The sequence below is a fragment of the Balaenoptera ricei genome, chromosome 3 (assembly GCF_028023285.1).
Source record: "Balaenoptera ricei isolate mBalRic1 chromosome 3, mBalRic1.hap2, whole genome shotgun sequence".
Classification (NCBI taxonomy): Eukaryota; Metazoa; Chordata; class Mammalia; order Artiodactyla; family Balaenopteridae; genus Balaenoptera; species Balaenoptera ricei.
This window is the reverse complement of record NC_082641.1, coordinates 134,009,405-134,024,758: the sequence shown is the minus strand read 5'-3', so window position 1 is coordinate 134,024,758 and position 15,354 is coordinate 134,009,405. Positions and strand designations below refer to the sequence as shown.

Below are 15,354 nucleotides of genomic sequence, written 5' to 3'. Positions count from 1 at the left end.
GTTTCTTCACCTGTGAAATAAGGGGGTTGGATTACAACAGTGGTTCTGTAGCTTTTCGATTAGCAATTAAAAAACAAAGATGCCACAGAAACAAGTACATGAAACAGACAGAAGCAGAGCTGCTCTGATTGGGTGCTGGTTGGGGTCCACCTTCATGGTCCTCTGGACCCCATGAGACGCCATCGCTGAATTAGTGGGATCTCTTTAAGATCTTTCTGTCTGAGAATACAGGGCCAGAATAAAGGGCTCTGAATTGGTCTCACCTAGCTGGTGATACACTAAGGTTATCATTGACTTTGTTTTGAAATGCTGCCACTTATGGAGCACCTCATGCCAGGCTTCATGATGCCCTCCGAGTGCATTTTCATTTAATCCACACAACCAATGTATGTGATCCGTGATCCAAACAATTCTTGGCCCTATTTCACAGATGAGGGAACTGAGGCTCAGGGTGGTAAGTAGCTTACGCAAGGTCACACAGTTCATAGGTAACTGAACCCTGATCTGAACCCAGGTGGGTGTGATTCTAAAGGCCATTTTCTTAACCTCTACCTACAATGGTGAACTTTGGAAGCTGAATTATTATGTAAACCATAACCTTTTTTTTTTTTTTTAGGAAAAAACTTCACTTCTAACCTTAGTTCTGAGTATAGTTTTCCTATCGGGAATTGTAAAAATCTTGTACACAGAACATGCAAATATGGAAAGACCACAGCTGATATTCTATTAGCTGAAATTCTCTATAAGCTGGCTAATTAGAAATCCTACATGAATCAAATAGGAACTGTAATGATGCTTTTGGAGTTCTGCAAGATTCTCAACTCTGGAGCCATCAAGGGAAGATTTAATTATGTTCAGTCTAGGTTTTGCCTTAAGTACGTTTTACTATACACAAATTATTCTGAACTTTACAAAACAAGCATCACAATTATAGTACCCTTGAATAATGAGGATACACGAGGAACACAATTAGAGTGCCCACTAATAACAAGAATTCGTGAGGAATCAGAACACCCACTCATCCAGCAGGTTGAATAACAGTTCTCTTGGTAAGCTAATGCCTATATATGGGGAGGCTTGGAATGTGAGAAAGCAGCGTTCTGCACTCAACACTGGTGTGCCGTCACAGCAAAACTTTGCCTGAGCCTGGGGGAGGGATACCTTGCAGGTAGTTACTAAAGATTTCTAAATGGTATGGGGCAGCAGTGGTTTATGTAAGGAGGGAAAATATAACTGATTAAAAGCATGATGTTCACTGAGTTGATGGTCAGCAAATCCTGGAGTATATGAATTGTTGAGTTTGATTTAGTCGACCATGGGGCCAGCCCATGTAATTTTCTGTGTACGGAGCAAACCATTTCACTGTCTCTGTAACAGGCCACCCTGCCAAAGCGGGCTGGGACCAGGGAGAGGTGAGTGAGGTGGTGCTAGGGCACACATGGTACAAGGTGCTCAACCTCCCAAGTGAGTGCATCTTAGTTCTGGCCCTGTAATCAAAGGCCCACTCTGTAGTCTCCTGTTTCCTCTCCAAGGATGAGGTGGGTATAAAACAAACACCAGATACACCATGGCTTACCTCTGGTGGGGGAAAGAGAGTGACCAGAAAGGAGCATGAGAGAACTTTCTAGATGATGGAAATGCCCTACATGTTGACTGGGTTCTTGACTACACACATGTATACATTTTTCAAAATTCATGAAAGTATATGTACACTTAAGATCTGTGCATGTTATTGACTGAATGGTTGTGTCCCTCCCAAATTCTTATGTTGAAATCTTAACCCCTATTGTGATGGTATTAGGAGGTGGGACCTTTGGGAGGTAATTAAGTCATGGGGGTGGAGTACTCATCAATGGGATTAGTGCCCTTGTAGGAAGACACATGAGAGAGCTCTACGTCTCTTTTCTCCATCGCGTGGGATACGATGAGAAGAAGGCTGTCTGCAAACCAGGAAGTAGGCTCTCAACAGACAATGGATCTGCTGGCACCTCGATCCTGGACTTCCCACCCTCTAGAACTGCGAGAAACCATTGCTGTTTAAGCCACCTAGTTACTGTATTCTTGTTATAGCAGCCTGAACTAGGACAGTGCATTTTATTGCTTATGATTATACCTCAAGAACAAAAGTAAATTAAAAAGCCCACTGGGCTATATCATAGCCTAATTTACTTCCCAACATTTGCTTTCAAAGATTAAAAAACATGATTTGAGTTTCTTCCCAAAGAGGACTGCAGCTTAAGCCTGCATAGGCATGTGAGAAGGATGACTGGGCTGTGCTCACAGCCCAAGGGGCCCCTCATGGACTCACCCCCCAAGAGAGCTGCCTCCTCACTCCCCACCCACACCAGGTGCTGCAGCCTCTCCTCTGAACCCAGTAAAGCTCTGGGCATGTTCTGTCTTCTTTCAAATACCCTGTGAAAGGAAATTTTGAGCAGCAGGGAGCTTTCAATGGATATCCCTGGAGGGAACAAAAAGCAATCAGCTACTTTCTTCCCCCTGTATGATTCTCTGACTTATTTTCTTGCTTTGTCCGAGTCCAGAGTTATTTACTGGGGTGGGCACACCTGATTTCAAATTCCAGTTCCATCAATTTACTAGCTAGATGATCTCGAGCAAATTACTTAAACTCTCTTAGCGTTGGTCTTCCCTAAGTAAAGATAATAATACCAACTCCTGTAGGGTTGTTGGAGGTTTAAATGAGATGACATACATACGGCACTTAGCATGGTGCCTGGCATGCTGGAAGCACCCACTGAAATGACAGCCCTTCATATTCCTTCGTTTTGGTAATTTGGTAAGTAAAGACTATGAAAATACAGTCAATTTTCCTGGTCAAATTTCCCCCAGCAGCTTTGGCTATAGTCATGATTCTCTGAATGTGGAGAGTACATCTGTGGGGTACAATTTCATACAACACGGTATATCCTACACAGTGATGTGATAGAGGGCAGAGCTGAGACCAGCTGACGGAACATACCCAAAAATGCAGATTTTGCTCAATATTTAGAACTTTATAAAAATAGGAGCTGTCCAACAATAGACTGTGCTGGGTAAGGACGGAGACACATGACATAGGGGTGTTAGAAGGGAGCCCTGCCTGGGATAGAGGGTTGGAATAGATGTGTTATTAACTGCCCTCTGAGGTGCAAGCTCCAGTGTGGTCCTCCGGGCGCTCATCCTTCTCAGCGGTCTTCTTAACCCGCACTCCCATCCAAGGAGTTTCTAATATAAGTCTCCCTTAGCACTTCCTGGCAAGCACAAATAAAAATATATTTGGGTAGGTGGAAACTGTTCAGCAGCTCTCCCCAGTTCTAGGCAGAGAAGAATTGTGGAATTGCTGTATCACACACAGGGCTTTAAAAAAAAAACCCCTTACAGACCCGCTCAATGCACATAGGAGGCCTCTTGTTGACATTCCTCCATCAGTCTTGGATTCTGGTCTGGACCATTCAGGCCTCAGTTGATGGTCCAAGCTCAGGAAGGACCAGCATGAAATGAGCAGAATTCAAATCCTCCTTCTAAGTGAGCAAGCTCCCCTTATTCCCCAACTCCCCCCGCCAAAAACACACCACACCCATGCAGGAGGAAACACATACACATGCTGGAAAGTACATGCACACACACCCACGCAGGGCACCCATCTGACCTGCTGGCTCAATAGGAGGCTGGGCCCTACTGAGAAAATGTGGGAATATGGGAGCCGGGGCATTTTCTGAGGTTTGGCAAAGAAAAACAGGAATGCGACATGACTTGAGACATTGGAAACTTGCTACAAATCTCTTATACTGAACCAATCCTGCTAGCTGACTCAGGCTACAATCAATGTCTGCCTTTAGAAACTAATTATGTACCCTGTTTAGGATGTCTCACTTAAAATCAAGCTTGGTTAAATCCATCCTGCACAAAATAGATACCTTTATGAGATCTCAAGAAATAATCCTGATTCAGGAATTGGAGCATATTATTAATGTGTGACACAGATGCACATTTTTTTAAAGGCGAAACAGTGTGTGTGTGTGTGTGTGTGTGTGTGTTTCTGGCCGCGCCGTGAGACGTGTGGGATCTTAGTTCCCTGACCGGGGATTGAACCCGTGCCCCTTGCATTGGAAGCGCAGAGTCTTAACCACTGGACACCAGGGAAGTCCTGGTGTGTATGATGAATTCCTCTGAGGTCGAATCAAGGCTCACACTAGGGCAATGTTTAGATACCGATGATGACACTAAACAAAAGACCAAACCTACAATCTCTAAAGACCAAAACATTATTGGGAAGTTATTGGTATAATTTAAGGAATGATTTGTGCCACAATCTACATCACTTGCAAGGCTGTTTTATGATAGACTCTCTACAAGTTAATTACTTAGAGATATTTTTAAAGTTTCCACTCATATACTAATTTCAGTTACTAGACCAGTTGCTAAAGGCTTTTTACATTTAATATTACCCCTAACCCTAAGTGACAGAGCTCTTAGGCAGGGGTACTTGGACTCCAAACTCCAGAAGAGGAAACACTTGCTGACTGAATTTCTCCAAAGGTAGCTGATGTTTTCCCTGCTTCTGCTGGCTACCTTCGGGTGGCTGGGTGTTTCCTCTGAGGTCTTTTAATTCCTCGCCTGTTCCTATCACCCTGGAATCCACCAAATTGCGAAGTCCTGCCTCTAGCTCTCTGACAAGTCAACCACAAGGCAAAGAGCTACTGCTGACCACCTATGACTGAAGGTCGACCCAGCAGAACGGCAGTGCATCAAGGAAGCTGGCTAGGAGCTTGGGCTCTGGACCGACAGACCTCAGCGTAGGGCCCTGCTCTGCCACAGCCTAGCTTTGTGATACTGGTCAAGTTACCCCTCTGAGCCTCAGTTTCTCCCTTTGTACAATGGTGATAAGACGGCCTACCTCAAAGAGTTCCCCACGGGTAAAATGAGAAAATACATTTTCTCATGCATTGAAATGTTCTCAGTGGTTATTTCTGAGTCATAGGATTTTGACTGCTGTCTTTGAACTTTCTGATACTCTTTATGTACAACGAGCATGTACATTAAAAAAAATAAAGCTGTTTTAAGGGGAGAAAAAAGGAAGGAAGCATCATGCAGAGTGCAAACCTTGTCCCTTACAGTCTCTGGATGAAGCTATGACCAACTCAGGAAATGGCTCCGACTCACGGACATTTTCTTCTTAATAATAATGGCTACTGTTCCTAAGCTCAGCACTACAGAGATGGGTTCGTCTCACTGCTACAACATTATCAGGTGGGTAGTATTGATATTTGCCTTTCACAGAAGAGTTAACCAAGGCCTAGGAAAGTCAGAAAATTTGTCCAAGGCCACAGAGTCAGGATTTGAACCTAGCCTGGGGACTTCAGCCCCTGGGCGCCAATCAGCTTTGGGACCAAGGTGTGCTCTCTCACTGTCCCTTCACTGCCACCTTCAGGGAGGGAGCAGGGGTCCCGCTCTTGGCTGGTTTCCTCTGGCAGTGATTTACTACTGGTGTAAACCAACCAGACACCACCTGGCCTGACAGCTGAAGGGGCTGCCGCTCAGGTGACTGCAGAGGAGTCCTGCCTGAAGGTGAAAACAGTGAGCCTGGTTGGGGTGCGATCTCCTGAGCCAAGTGTCCCCAGACGATCCGTCTCATCCACAAGGGCTCACTGGCTTCTCTGGGGGCTGCTGGGGAATGGTGATGGCCTAAAGGAAAAGGATGAGCCCTGGACTTGGAGTCAGGGACCCGGGTTCCACTCCTGGCTCTGCCACTAATCAGTCACCTGGCCTGAGGAAAGCCATCCCTTCTCTCAGGATCTGTGAACCAAGAGGACTTCTAGGCCTCACATCCTCCAAGTGTCTCAACTTCTCAGATAAAAAGCTCAGGGTGAAAAATGGCATCCAGGAGCTTTAAAAATAAATTCTTGTTTTCAGGGGCAAAGGCTTGAGCTCCAGCTCGTCACTCCACAGGCCCCCTAACGCTGGTTATTTTTATTCCCCTCAAAATAACCTTTTCAAAAGGCATCTGCAAACTACTGCATTGGCCTTTCTGTGGAGAGGACGCTTTCATGCTCTGCAGGGAGTCGCCATTAGCATGCATTACAACAGATTCTAGACAGACCTCTGGGAAAACTGAATGCCACGGGAGGGAAGCACAGAGCAAGTGCCTAGTTGAGGGACACCGGGCATTCCGAGACCCCATGCCTCACAGAGACCCTTGGCCTGGGGAGGGTCTGTGACTCACCGGGCAACTCTTTATAACTTTTTGATTATCACTGATGTGAATCAAAAGGAGACCTTCATGGGTCCACTTGGATACTTTGGCCAAGAACCAAGAAGAAAAAAGATGACTTTTAAAAATGCCTAATTTGTGTTATATGATTCAGGTCTAAATCCATCGGAGCTAGGGCTGCTGTAACAAATTACCACAAACATGGTGGCTTCAAACATTAGAATCTCTCACAGTTCTGGAGGCCTGAAATCAAGGTGCTGGCAGGACCACACTCCCTCCAAAGGCTCTAGGACAGAATCCTTCCTTGCATCTTCCAGCTCCTGCAGGTCCCTGGCAGTCCTTGGCTTATGGCAGCATCACTCCAATCTCTGCTTCTGTCTTCACACGGCTTCTACCCTTTGCATCTCTCTGTATATAAATCTCCCTCTCCTTTCTCTTAAAAAGACACCAGTCATTGGATTTAGGGCTCCCCCTAAATCCAGGATGATAACATTTCCAGATCCTTAACTAATTAAATTCACAGAATCCCTACTTCCAACTAAGGTCACATTCTGAGGTTCTGGGTGGACCTGAATTTGGTGAGGGGTAGAGGTGGGGAATGCTCAAACCAACTCAGTACGAGTGTCCTGGCAGTTCAGCAAGCCTCACGTGGGTTCAGGCCTGGGCAGGGGGGTGGCACTCATGTTTTCTACCTGACATCCTGATCTAGCCCAAGCGATCAGCCTTACAGATGATGGAACTGAGGCCCAGAGAATAAAAGTGTCTTGACCAGTGGTATACAACTAGGTAATGCCACAGGAGGCAAGAATAAAGAAAGAGGAGGGTATAGAGGTGGGTAAGGAGGTGGGGTGGCAGTGGGGTGGGGTGGGAGGGGATGAGGATGTAATTACTGTTTTACTTGTGGGGAAACAGAGAACGGCAGCTTTGCATTTGCAACCATTGTCCAAAGAAGGTCTAGAAGGGGAGAAAAATGATAACTAGCTTATTAGAAACACAATTTAGGAGACTTTGAAGAATTAGTGCCACTCTGAGGATCAGTGTGCAGGGGATTGTTTGTCTTTTTTTTTTGGCCAAAGGAATGAGAGCTCCTCTCACTGGGCAAAAGCCTTTCCAGACTGGTCCCTGAAACATCGTGCGTACAGATGCCTGCTGGTTGCCATGGTGAATGATACTGATCTGAAGAAATGAATAATGTGAGCGTTGGGGGCAACAGTGGAATTACTCAGACAGTGGTGAGAGAGACATCAAGGAGAGCCCAGAGCAGAGGAGGGAAGAAGGCACCATCCTTCAGCTTTGGTCCACTCTGCCTCTGAGGGCTGCATTCTAACCGGATCCACTGTGAACACCAGGTAAGGGACACAAATGGCTCTTCTTGGAAATGGAAATGGCTTTTCCTTTCACACCGCTTGGAGGAGGGTCGGGCAGTGGTAATACGAACAGCTAAAAATAGGGGGGATTTAGAAACAGAAGCAGTGGAAGAGAAATAAATAATGGGAGACACTTAGTCCTAAAAGCTGTGAATGCTGCATCTTGACAGAAAGCTCTTCAAAATGCCTGCTGTAGAAAACTCAGTCTGCAAAGACAGCCAGCACAGATGTGAGGCAAACAGGAGAAGAGATTCATGACAAGAAACAGCATTCCTGATCGCTCCTGAGGGAAGGGGGTTTATGAGGGCTATTGCCTCTGTATCGTAAGTAATGAATTAAGCTCTTTTCATTGTGGCCCCTATTTATAGGGGTGTGGCGGGCTGGACAGGTGTGTATGAGAAGGAGACCCATGGAGGGAGCGCAGACACTCAGTGTCCTCTGCAAAGACTCTCGCTGGAGGGATCTGAGCACACCTGCCTTGTCCCTTTCATCCCCCATTTTTCTGGGAGAAAATTTCCAGCCAAACGGAAAGGAACTCCCCTTCCTGAGCAATTTAGGTCACTGTCATCCATAGAGAAGAAAAAGAAGGCCTGAAAAATCATTCACTGCTCGGCATCTTCCTGCAGCTCACTTCCTCTAGGAGCACGGGCACGAACACAGGTGGTTGGAGGGAAGCAGGGAGGAGAGAAAGCAGCTAGCTCGTAATCGCAGTCAGTGTGGCTTAACATCCAATTCAGCTTAAAATCTGATCGACTGTTTTTTCCTCTGTCACTGCAATCTGCAATGAAACCTTCTGCGTTTCGTGTGAGAGAGGAGGGGCAGAGAACTGAGCTGGGTGAGATCTATCCGTGAACATACACAGGTTGACTATGGCTGTCTCTGAATTTTAGCTCAGGGGAAATTCAGCGGAGGAGAACAATCTCTCTCAAACACAGAGAATTAAAAAGAAACTAAAAAGCTCGAAGATGGCGCACTTTTAGCAAAGCGAGAGGGCTGGCGACCTGAAGAGGGCTCGTTTCACGTGTCGGGAAAAAGAGCAACCCTGTCTTAGCACCAGCACCTCATTTTGCAGTAACATTCTATGACTAAACCCGGCAGCCTTGCCTTAGTAACTCCAGTGGTCACGTGGCTTTGGGTCTTGTACTTGTTAGCTGATTGCTCCTCTCAGATTGCTCATCTGTAGAATGGGAATCTAGTTGAGGGTGTGATGAATAAAGGATATTTATTCTTATATGCTGAGCTTCTAGTGACCTGTGACATAGCAACTGCTCGCTGTTGCTGGTTATTACCATCATTAACAGTCACAGAACCAGCAGGCATCAAACAGTAGCAGTTATGCTGGTATTCGGGGCTGATTATCTTGACCTGTGAAACTCATTTCCTGGGTAATTCAGCTTTGAAAAAAGCTAACGAATGCACGAAACATGAGCAGAGGCTTTGGGGAGAAATCAGCTGCCGCTGAGTGACGACGCAAATCTCCTCTGGCTACGGCACTTGGAGGCTAAAAACACGGTGGCCAGAATGTTCTAGATGAATGAGCTCACAGCACTTGGGGCAGAAACAGGAGTTCCAGAGGGAAATTTTAAGTGAAACAACTGCCTGACCTGGAGGTCACAGACCCGTGGTGACTAACGTGGAGACTCTGAGGCTGTGCTGATTTTTTCCTTTCATTGTCTTTTTTCCCCTTCTTTTTTTAAGGTTTGGGAACAATGTTGTATTTAAAGAATCTCAGCCACGGCAGGATGAGGCTGGGGGATGTGGGTGCATCTCTCTTGGGCCTGAAGGCCCCCACCTCTGGTATGAGACAGCCCTGATTTGAACCGTGGTTCTGCCATTTCTCGGCTCTGCCTAGCTGAGTACTGTCACCTCTTGGCCTTCATCTCTTTGTCTGTAAATCGGGGTCCATATTAGTCCCCATCTCGAATGCTCAATGCATGGTGGCTATGATTATCATAAATAAACACTTAAATGAGGAGATGACACTCTGCACTTTGATTCTGGTTTCAGAATCGAGATGAACATCGAGGTTGGGAACGTTTCTTATACGGGAGCCGTCATTTCCTGGTCGTCCTCGGAGCCCTGCCTGGAGGACTATTACCATATTATGTACAGGCCCAACTGGAACAGCATCTTCTCTGGCTATCTTCGCTACAGCTTCCACCACGAGGAGAAGGTGCCTCGAACAATCAGCTCCGCGGTGCTGCAACACCTCAACCCTTCCACTCTCTACTTCCTGTGCGTCAGCTGCAAGAAGATCCTCTTCCCCTACAGGCACTACTGCACCATGTTCCACACCCTGGATAAGAGTCCACTGGCTGCTGGAAGTTCCCTGGTGGACCCCCAGATCTCCCTTTGGGTGCTGATGGCCATTCTGCTGGCCTGCTTCACGGCAGTGTTAGCCTTCATCTGCCTCCAGTTCTGGTGTATCCGTTGCCATGAGCCTCGATGGTCTTACAGAGCCGGCCTCATGGAGGAAGCCAATGGCCTGGTGAGATGGCCAGAGGAGGCCCCGGGTCTGGGCCAGGGGGAGGAAGACCTGCAGGGGCTCCCCCTGGTGGAAGTGCCACGCAAGCACTCCGGAGCTGACGTGGAACCAGAAGCCGCAGCGGCCGAACAAGATGCCCCCGACGTGGGTGCCCTGCAGAGGGAGGGCGGTGCTCATCCTGCCGCACTGCCTCCTTTTGGGGAGTGAGAGGTGGAGGGGAGGCAGCCCACATCAGGTAGCTTAAAGCCCTCCACGCAGCAGGTCTCCGGTAAAAACGCATCTGTAGACTACCCATTCGCCTCCCCTCAAATGTCTGAGCTCTGACACATGGACCACCTGGTTGGATGAATGCCCTTTGACAAAGCTTCTCTAGCTGGAAAACATATAACCCCCTGGTGTGCAAAGGGAGGAACACGGCGTCTCTTAGGAGTGCCCATTTAGGGTAGGGGGGCTCAGTTAGGAATTAAAAGCATTATTTCAATATTAAAACAACCATGAATATATTATGGCATAGAAAGTGAAATCTGCATGACTTAAATAAAACACAAAACTTCCAGGAGATTTTTGAGTTGAAGATGGGCTCTTTAGTTATGCTTTCAGTCAGCTGAGGCAAACGTCCAGTCTCCTCTGCTGTTGAGGGGCATTATTTTGGAAAGATGTGAGAAGCGTTGCTCTGGAGTGTTTTCTAACTTTCAGCCAATCGCACACCACTTTGTACCCCATCTTCACTTTTTTTTAAACCACAGACTATCTTTACGATTATTAACAATACCTTTTCTTTAAATTGACTCATTTTTTAAACTTATTTTAAAACATAGCCTTATGCTACTCCCCAAATGAAAAACCAGCACCGTCCTGCTATAAATAGAAGGGAAGAGATATAATAAATAGAATGAAAACAAAACAATACTAAATTTGACTTGGATACTATTCCCTACTAAGGACTCTGAGCTCAGGACCTGCTCTCTCATCTCTGATCAAAAGGGAGATAAGCAGTCGTTGGAAAGGTATTAAAGACATATTAGCACCAACATAAGACTTGCTCCTTGATATAATCAGCAAGGTTTGAAAGAGTATTGCAAAGGGAGTTACTTTGTGAGTGACTGTTAATTCATGCCATGACTGTGAACTGTCTACAGTGCTGTCTGTAAGGGTTCCCTGATTTGAGAGAGTTGCCTTGACCAGACTGGCTGCTCTGGAGAAGACACCTGTACTCTCTCAGCATCATCCTAAGACTTCCTAAGCCCCACATTCAGGCCCAAGTGAAGGGCACTCATCTTGGTTCCTCACACTTCCCAATCTAGGGCTCCCCGACCTAGAGAAGCACCTTTTCTGACCATGCTATATTTATCCAGTCACTTCTTCTAAGTCCATCTGTGCTTACTTTGTGAAAATGGGGTCAAAGGTGGCCATTTTTCATCCGTCACACACAAAAAAATCTTGGCTTTTTTGCTGTTGTTGTTGAGCTATTGCACCCTTTCTGTGGTGTTCTCCCACACAAACCTGCAGGGTAAGAAACGATCTCCTACATATGTCATAGTGATGGTAAGACTTTGTGAAGGGTGTTCCCCAGTGCCCACCCTGGGTGTGGAAATGGAGCTGGAGGAGGGTGGAGATGCGTCTGCTTCAACCTCTGCTAAATCCCCAGCACGGAGAACCTGCCCAGCATCTGGCCTACAGTGGGGGCTTAAGGAATGTCCGTTTAACGAATGGCAAAGGACTGAAAGTCCAGAACAGGCACCACCTGGGAAGCTTTGTTAGTGTCAGGACTGGCATTGTGAACAAAGCAGCAAAGAGACAGGAGGAGACCTCTCAGCTCTAACTCCGGCCATCTGGGATTTCCTTCAAAGCTCCACCTTCCCAACTGCTTCCTGTCTGCAAATCCCTCATCTTCACGGAGCACAAAATTCCCGAATCGCAGGATGATACCGCAATGAATCAACCGAGAACAGGAGGAGATGGGACGCCGAGACAAGGAGACCCACACACCCATTTCCCTGCTTGCCTCGTAAAGTCCCCCTCAGACTGGTCCTGCCCAGAATCCAGCCCCACCAGGTCTGCGCTCACCCTCACCCCTGCTAGTTGTGAACAAATAAAGATGAATATACTTGCAGCTGTTTCTGCCTGGATTTCACTGCTGCCTCTGTATCGCCATGCTTCTTGCTTTTCTGATTTGAGGAACACTCTTCTATCTGCTTTTGCTCACTAGTCCTCTTAGAAGTAGGACACAGGCAAGACCACTCACCTTGGACCCATAGAGGTAATAAGGCTGGACGTTGGCAGGTTTATCTCTTTGCGGTTCTTGGGTGAAAGGAATGGCAGTTCGGACAAAACTAGTAGAAGAAAAGAGATGGGGCAGCAGTTAACTGGGTCCTAATATTATTCTTCACGGGACATGATATAGCGGGAGCCCTTCCTGATCAGGTGCAACCACACTGTTTCTCAGGCGGTGGCCTATACAGGTACTTCTGACAGACTCCCGTTTAACTCCTATCTCCTTTTCATAGATGGGAACACTGTAATCCAGGTTCACAGGCTCGACTCTGGGCTTGCAGCTGCTCAGACAGTGGTCAAGAAAGTCGAGAACAGGGTGGGCCTGAAAACAGCCTTCTCCAGGGCTTGGACCCTCCACCCTCAGTTTGGTTTCCTCAAGAGTAGAGTGCTGCAAACTCTTTCTGTCAAGGCCCAGATAGGAAATATGTTCCGCTTTGCCAGCCAGATGGTCTCTGTCACAACTACTCAACTCTGCTGTAGCATGGAAGCACCCGTAAACATGCTCATAAACCGTAAATGAGTGAGCATGGGTGGCAGAGTTCCAATAAAACTTCGTGAATTTCAAATAATTTCTACTTGTCACCAAATTATAATTCTTTGGATTTTTTCCCTAGCCATCTCAAAATATCAATACCATTCTTAGCTCACGGGCTGAACAAAAAGAGCTGGCAACTAGGGGTGCCTTGTGGGCTGGAGTGTGCAGATCTCTGCACAAGAGGATTGAAAGTCCCAAATCTTTAGAGAACCGGAAGTCCATCTTGCTAAGTGTGTGGATTCCTCCCAGACCCTTCCGTGACTCTGGCACATACTTATTCTATGCTGGCCGTGAGCCAGGCCCTGATGACACTGAGAGGGCTCGTCTGGAGGAGACAGCTGGCTGCTTCTACCGCCACTCCCACTCTGCTTTGCCCAGAGACTCCCTTACCGGTTGGTGGACCCATTGTAGCAGTAGTTGGGGAGGAAGTCGAAGTTCAGCTCCCAGAAGACGTGCAGGGTGATGCGGCCGTAGGGGGCAGACACGTTGTGATTGGCCTCCCGGAACATGGCATCGAAGCTGTCCAGGGTCATGTGCTTACACAGCAGCCGGTGTGTGAGCCGGTTGATCTCCAGCAGCCACTCCAGCTCCTGCCCAGAGAGAGAGCCCGCGGCTGCTGAGGACTTACACACGCGCCTTGCACACAGGCACCATTATCTGACAGATGCCTTTCATGCAGGTGAGGGCCCCTCAGACAACTTTATAACGGCCAGCATGGGACTAGGACCGCTACAGTAGTATGCGACGTTCCCTTCTTCTGAGTGAAGGAAGTACCAGACCATGCCCAGGGAGGCTGCATGCCTGCCCACAGAAGGGGACCACAGACCATGTGCAAATCCCTTGTCTGCCCCACCATGGGTAGAAAAGCATGACTACTTGCTTTCCAGTTTCTAGGTTAGTAAGGAAAAAGCTTGTCCCTCTGAGTTGCAAGTAAAGTAAAAGAAAGTTGTGAACATCCATCCATCACCAGAGGCTCTATCTCCACCCTGCAGAAAGCAATCAAAAGAGCTACCACCTACTAAGTACTTACAATTAGGTTGGACCATGTGAAACTACTGTTTTTTAGGTCAAACACCATTCAATGTTAGTAATTTTTTATGGTTCAGTCTAATACATGCCAAGCAGTATTCTAAGCACTTTATATGTGTTAACTCACTTCATGCTCAAAAACCCCTATAAGGTCAGCATGATGGCTGTTCTTACTGTATACATATAGAAACTAGGCTTTAAGAAGTGCAGTAACTTGGCTTCAAATCCAGGAAGCTGGGCTCCAAAGTTCACATTCTTAACAGTTGTATACTATAGAAATTTAAAAAACAGCTGGGGGCAGAATGTTCCCTCCTCTGGACTCCTCCTGTGCCCCTCAGTCACACAGGGGTTGGTTACACATGTTGGCAAAGGTTTGGCTGCAAGCTGTGGACCAAGGACGTGCATGAGCTGTGGGCCCTGGTCATTTGAAATCCAACCTTCAGGCAGAGAACAGGAGCAGAGTGGATAATATCTGGACAGAGCAGGTCACTGCACTTGCTAGGAAGTAAAAAGGATAAAATCCTTTGGGCTGGCTTTAATTCCTTGCTGTATTGCTATCAAAGAGAATCAAAGCACAATCCTGTGCAGAAAGCATCTCTGTGATGCTCTAGGACACTCCTATACTGTAGTGGTTAAGCCATCTTTTGAGAAGGGTATGACTGCCCCTGTTTCACAGAGGGGAAAACCGAGGCTCAAAGGGTGAAGTAATTTGCTCAGGGTCATAGAGCGAATACAGAACAGGGCTTAGGATGTGATCCCAGGTCTTCTGACTCCAAATCACGTGTGTTTGGCCCCTGTGACACAGCTGCCTGGAATAAAGAAGCAATGCCTGAGAAAGCCCTTTGAAAAGTAAAGATGGCTTTACAACATAAAAGCTAAAAGAACGTCGGCAAAGGCAGTTCCCCAGAGTGTGGCCAGGAGGTGGGATGGTCAGAGGGCCAGCTGTAAGAGCTGGGCCTTGGAGCCCAGTTGTCTACAGTCATAGGAGGTGGCCTCACACTAGAGATTCAATTTTATTCTCATCAGCCACAAGACCCCTCTGACTCTGGTCGGGGCCCAGAGTGTCGTAGACCCAGACCACACTTCCAATCTTGGAGCTTCGTCTCTCTGAAACTCAGATTCTGTGGCTCTAAATCGGGGGCAAAATACTATATCAAAGCCTGCAGCCTTAACTGGCTGCAGGTAAGTGAGACAAGCAGGGGGAGGAGGGAGCCCCGGGCTGGGCTGTCCGTGGCAAATTGGAGAGCCGCTGCCAGATAAAGGTGGAGCGGCTACTTCACGCCATCTGATTATTTGTTACTACGTCGGAATGGGGCTTAGTGATGGCAGATCCTGCCATCTCTTGAAAGAAGGCCAAAGTCTGGATTGCAATTCTGGAATGGTAGCTGGAAGAGTAAGTTTCCAGTCACTGCGCACCGTGAAGTAAATGAAGCGTGGAAATGCAGAATCAACTGTC

General features: G+C 47.2%; 2 protein-coding genes across 3 annotated transcripts in view; one reads left to right on the top strand and one right to left on the bottom strand.

Moving 5' to 3' along the window:
• Positions 1-15,354, bottom strand: part of CYFIP2 (cytoplasmic FMR1 interacting protein 2) — a 135,554-nt gene that overhangs the window by 40,844 nt on the left and 79,356 nt on the right. For both annotated transcript variants that reach the window (XM_059917585.1, XM_059917586.1), the window contains exons 22-23: positions 13,260-13,459; positions 12,306-12,393 (exon numbers count right to left, since the gene is read on the bottom strand). In XM_059917585.1, coding sequence (XP_059773568.1) covers positions 12,306-12,393; positions 13,260-13,459 — 288 coding nt within the window. The remainder of the gene's footprint in view (positions 1-12,305; positions 12,394-13,259; positions 13,460-15,354) is intronic.
• FNDC9 (fibronectin type III domain containing 9) lies at positions 7,393-10,267 on the top strand. The gene is made up of 2 exons (XM_059919582.1): positions 7,393-7,557; positions 9,583-10,267. Exon 2 carries the CDS (start codon positions 9,590-9,592, stop codon positions 10,265-10,267), a length of 678 nt encoding a protein of 225 aa, XP_059775565.1. The 5' UTR covers positions 7,393-7,557; positions 9,583-9,589.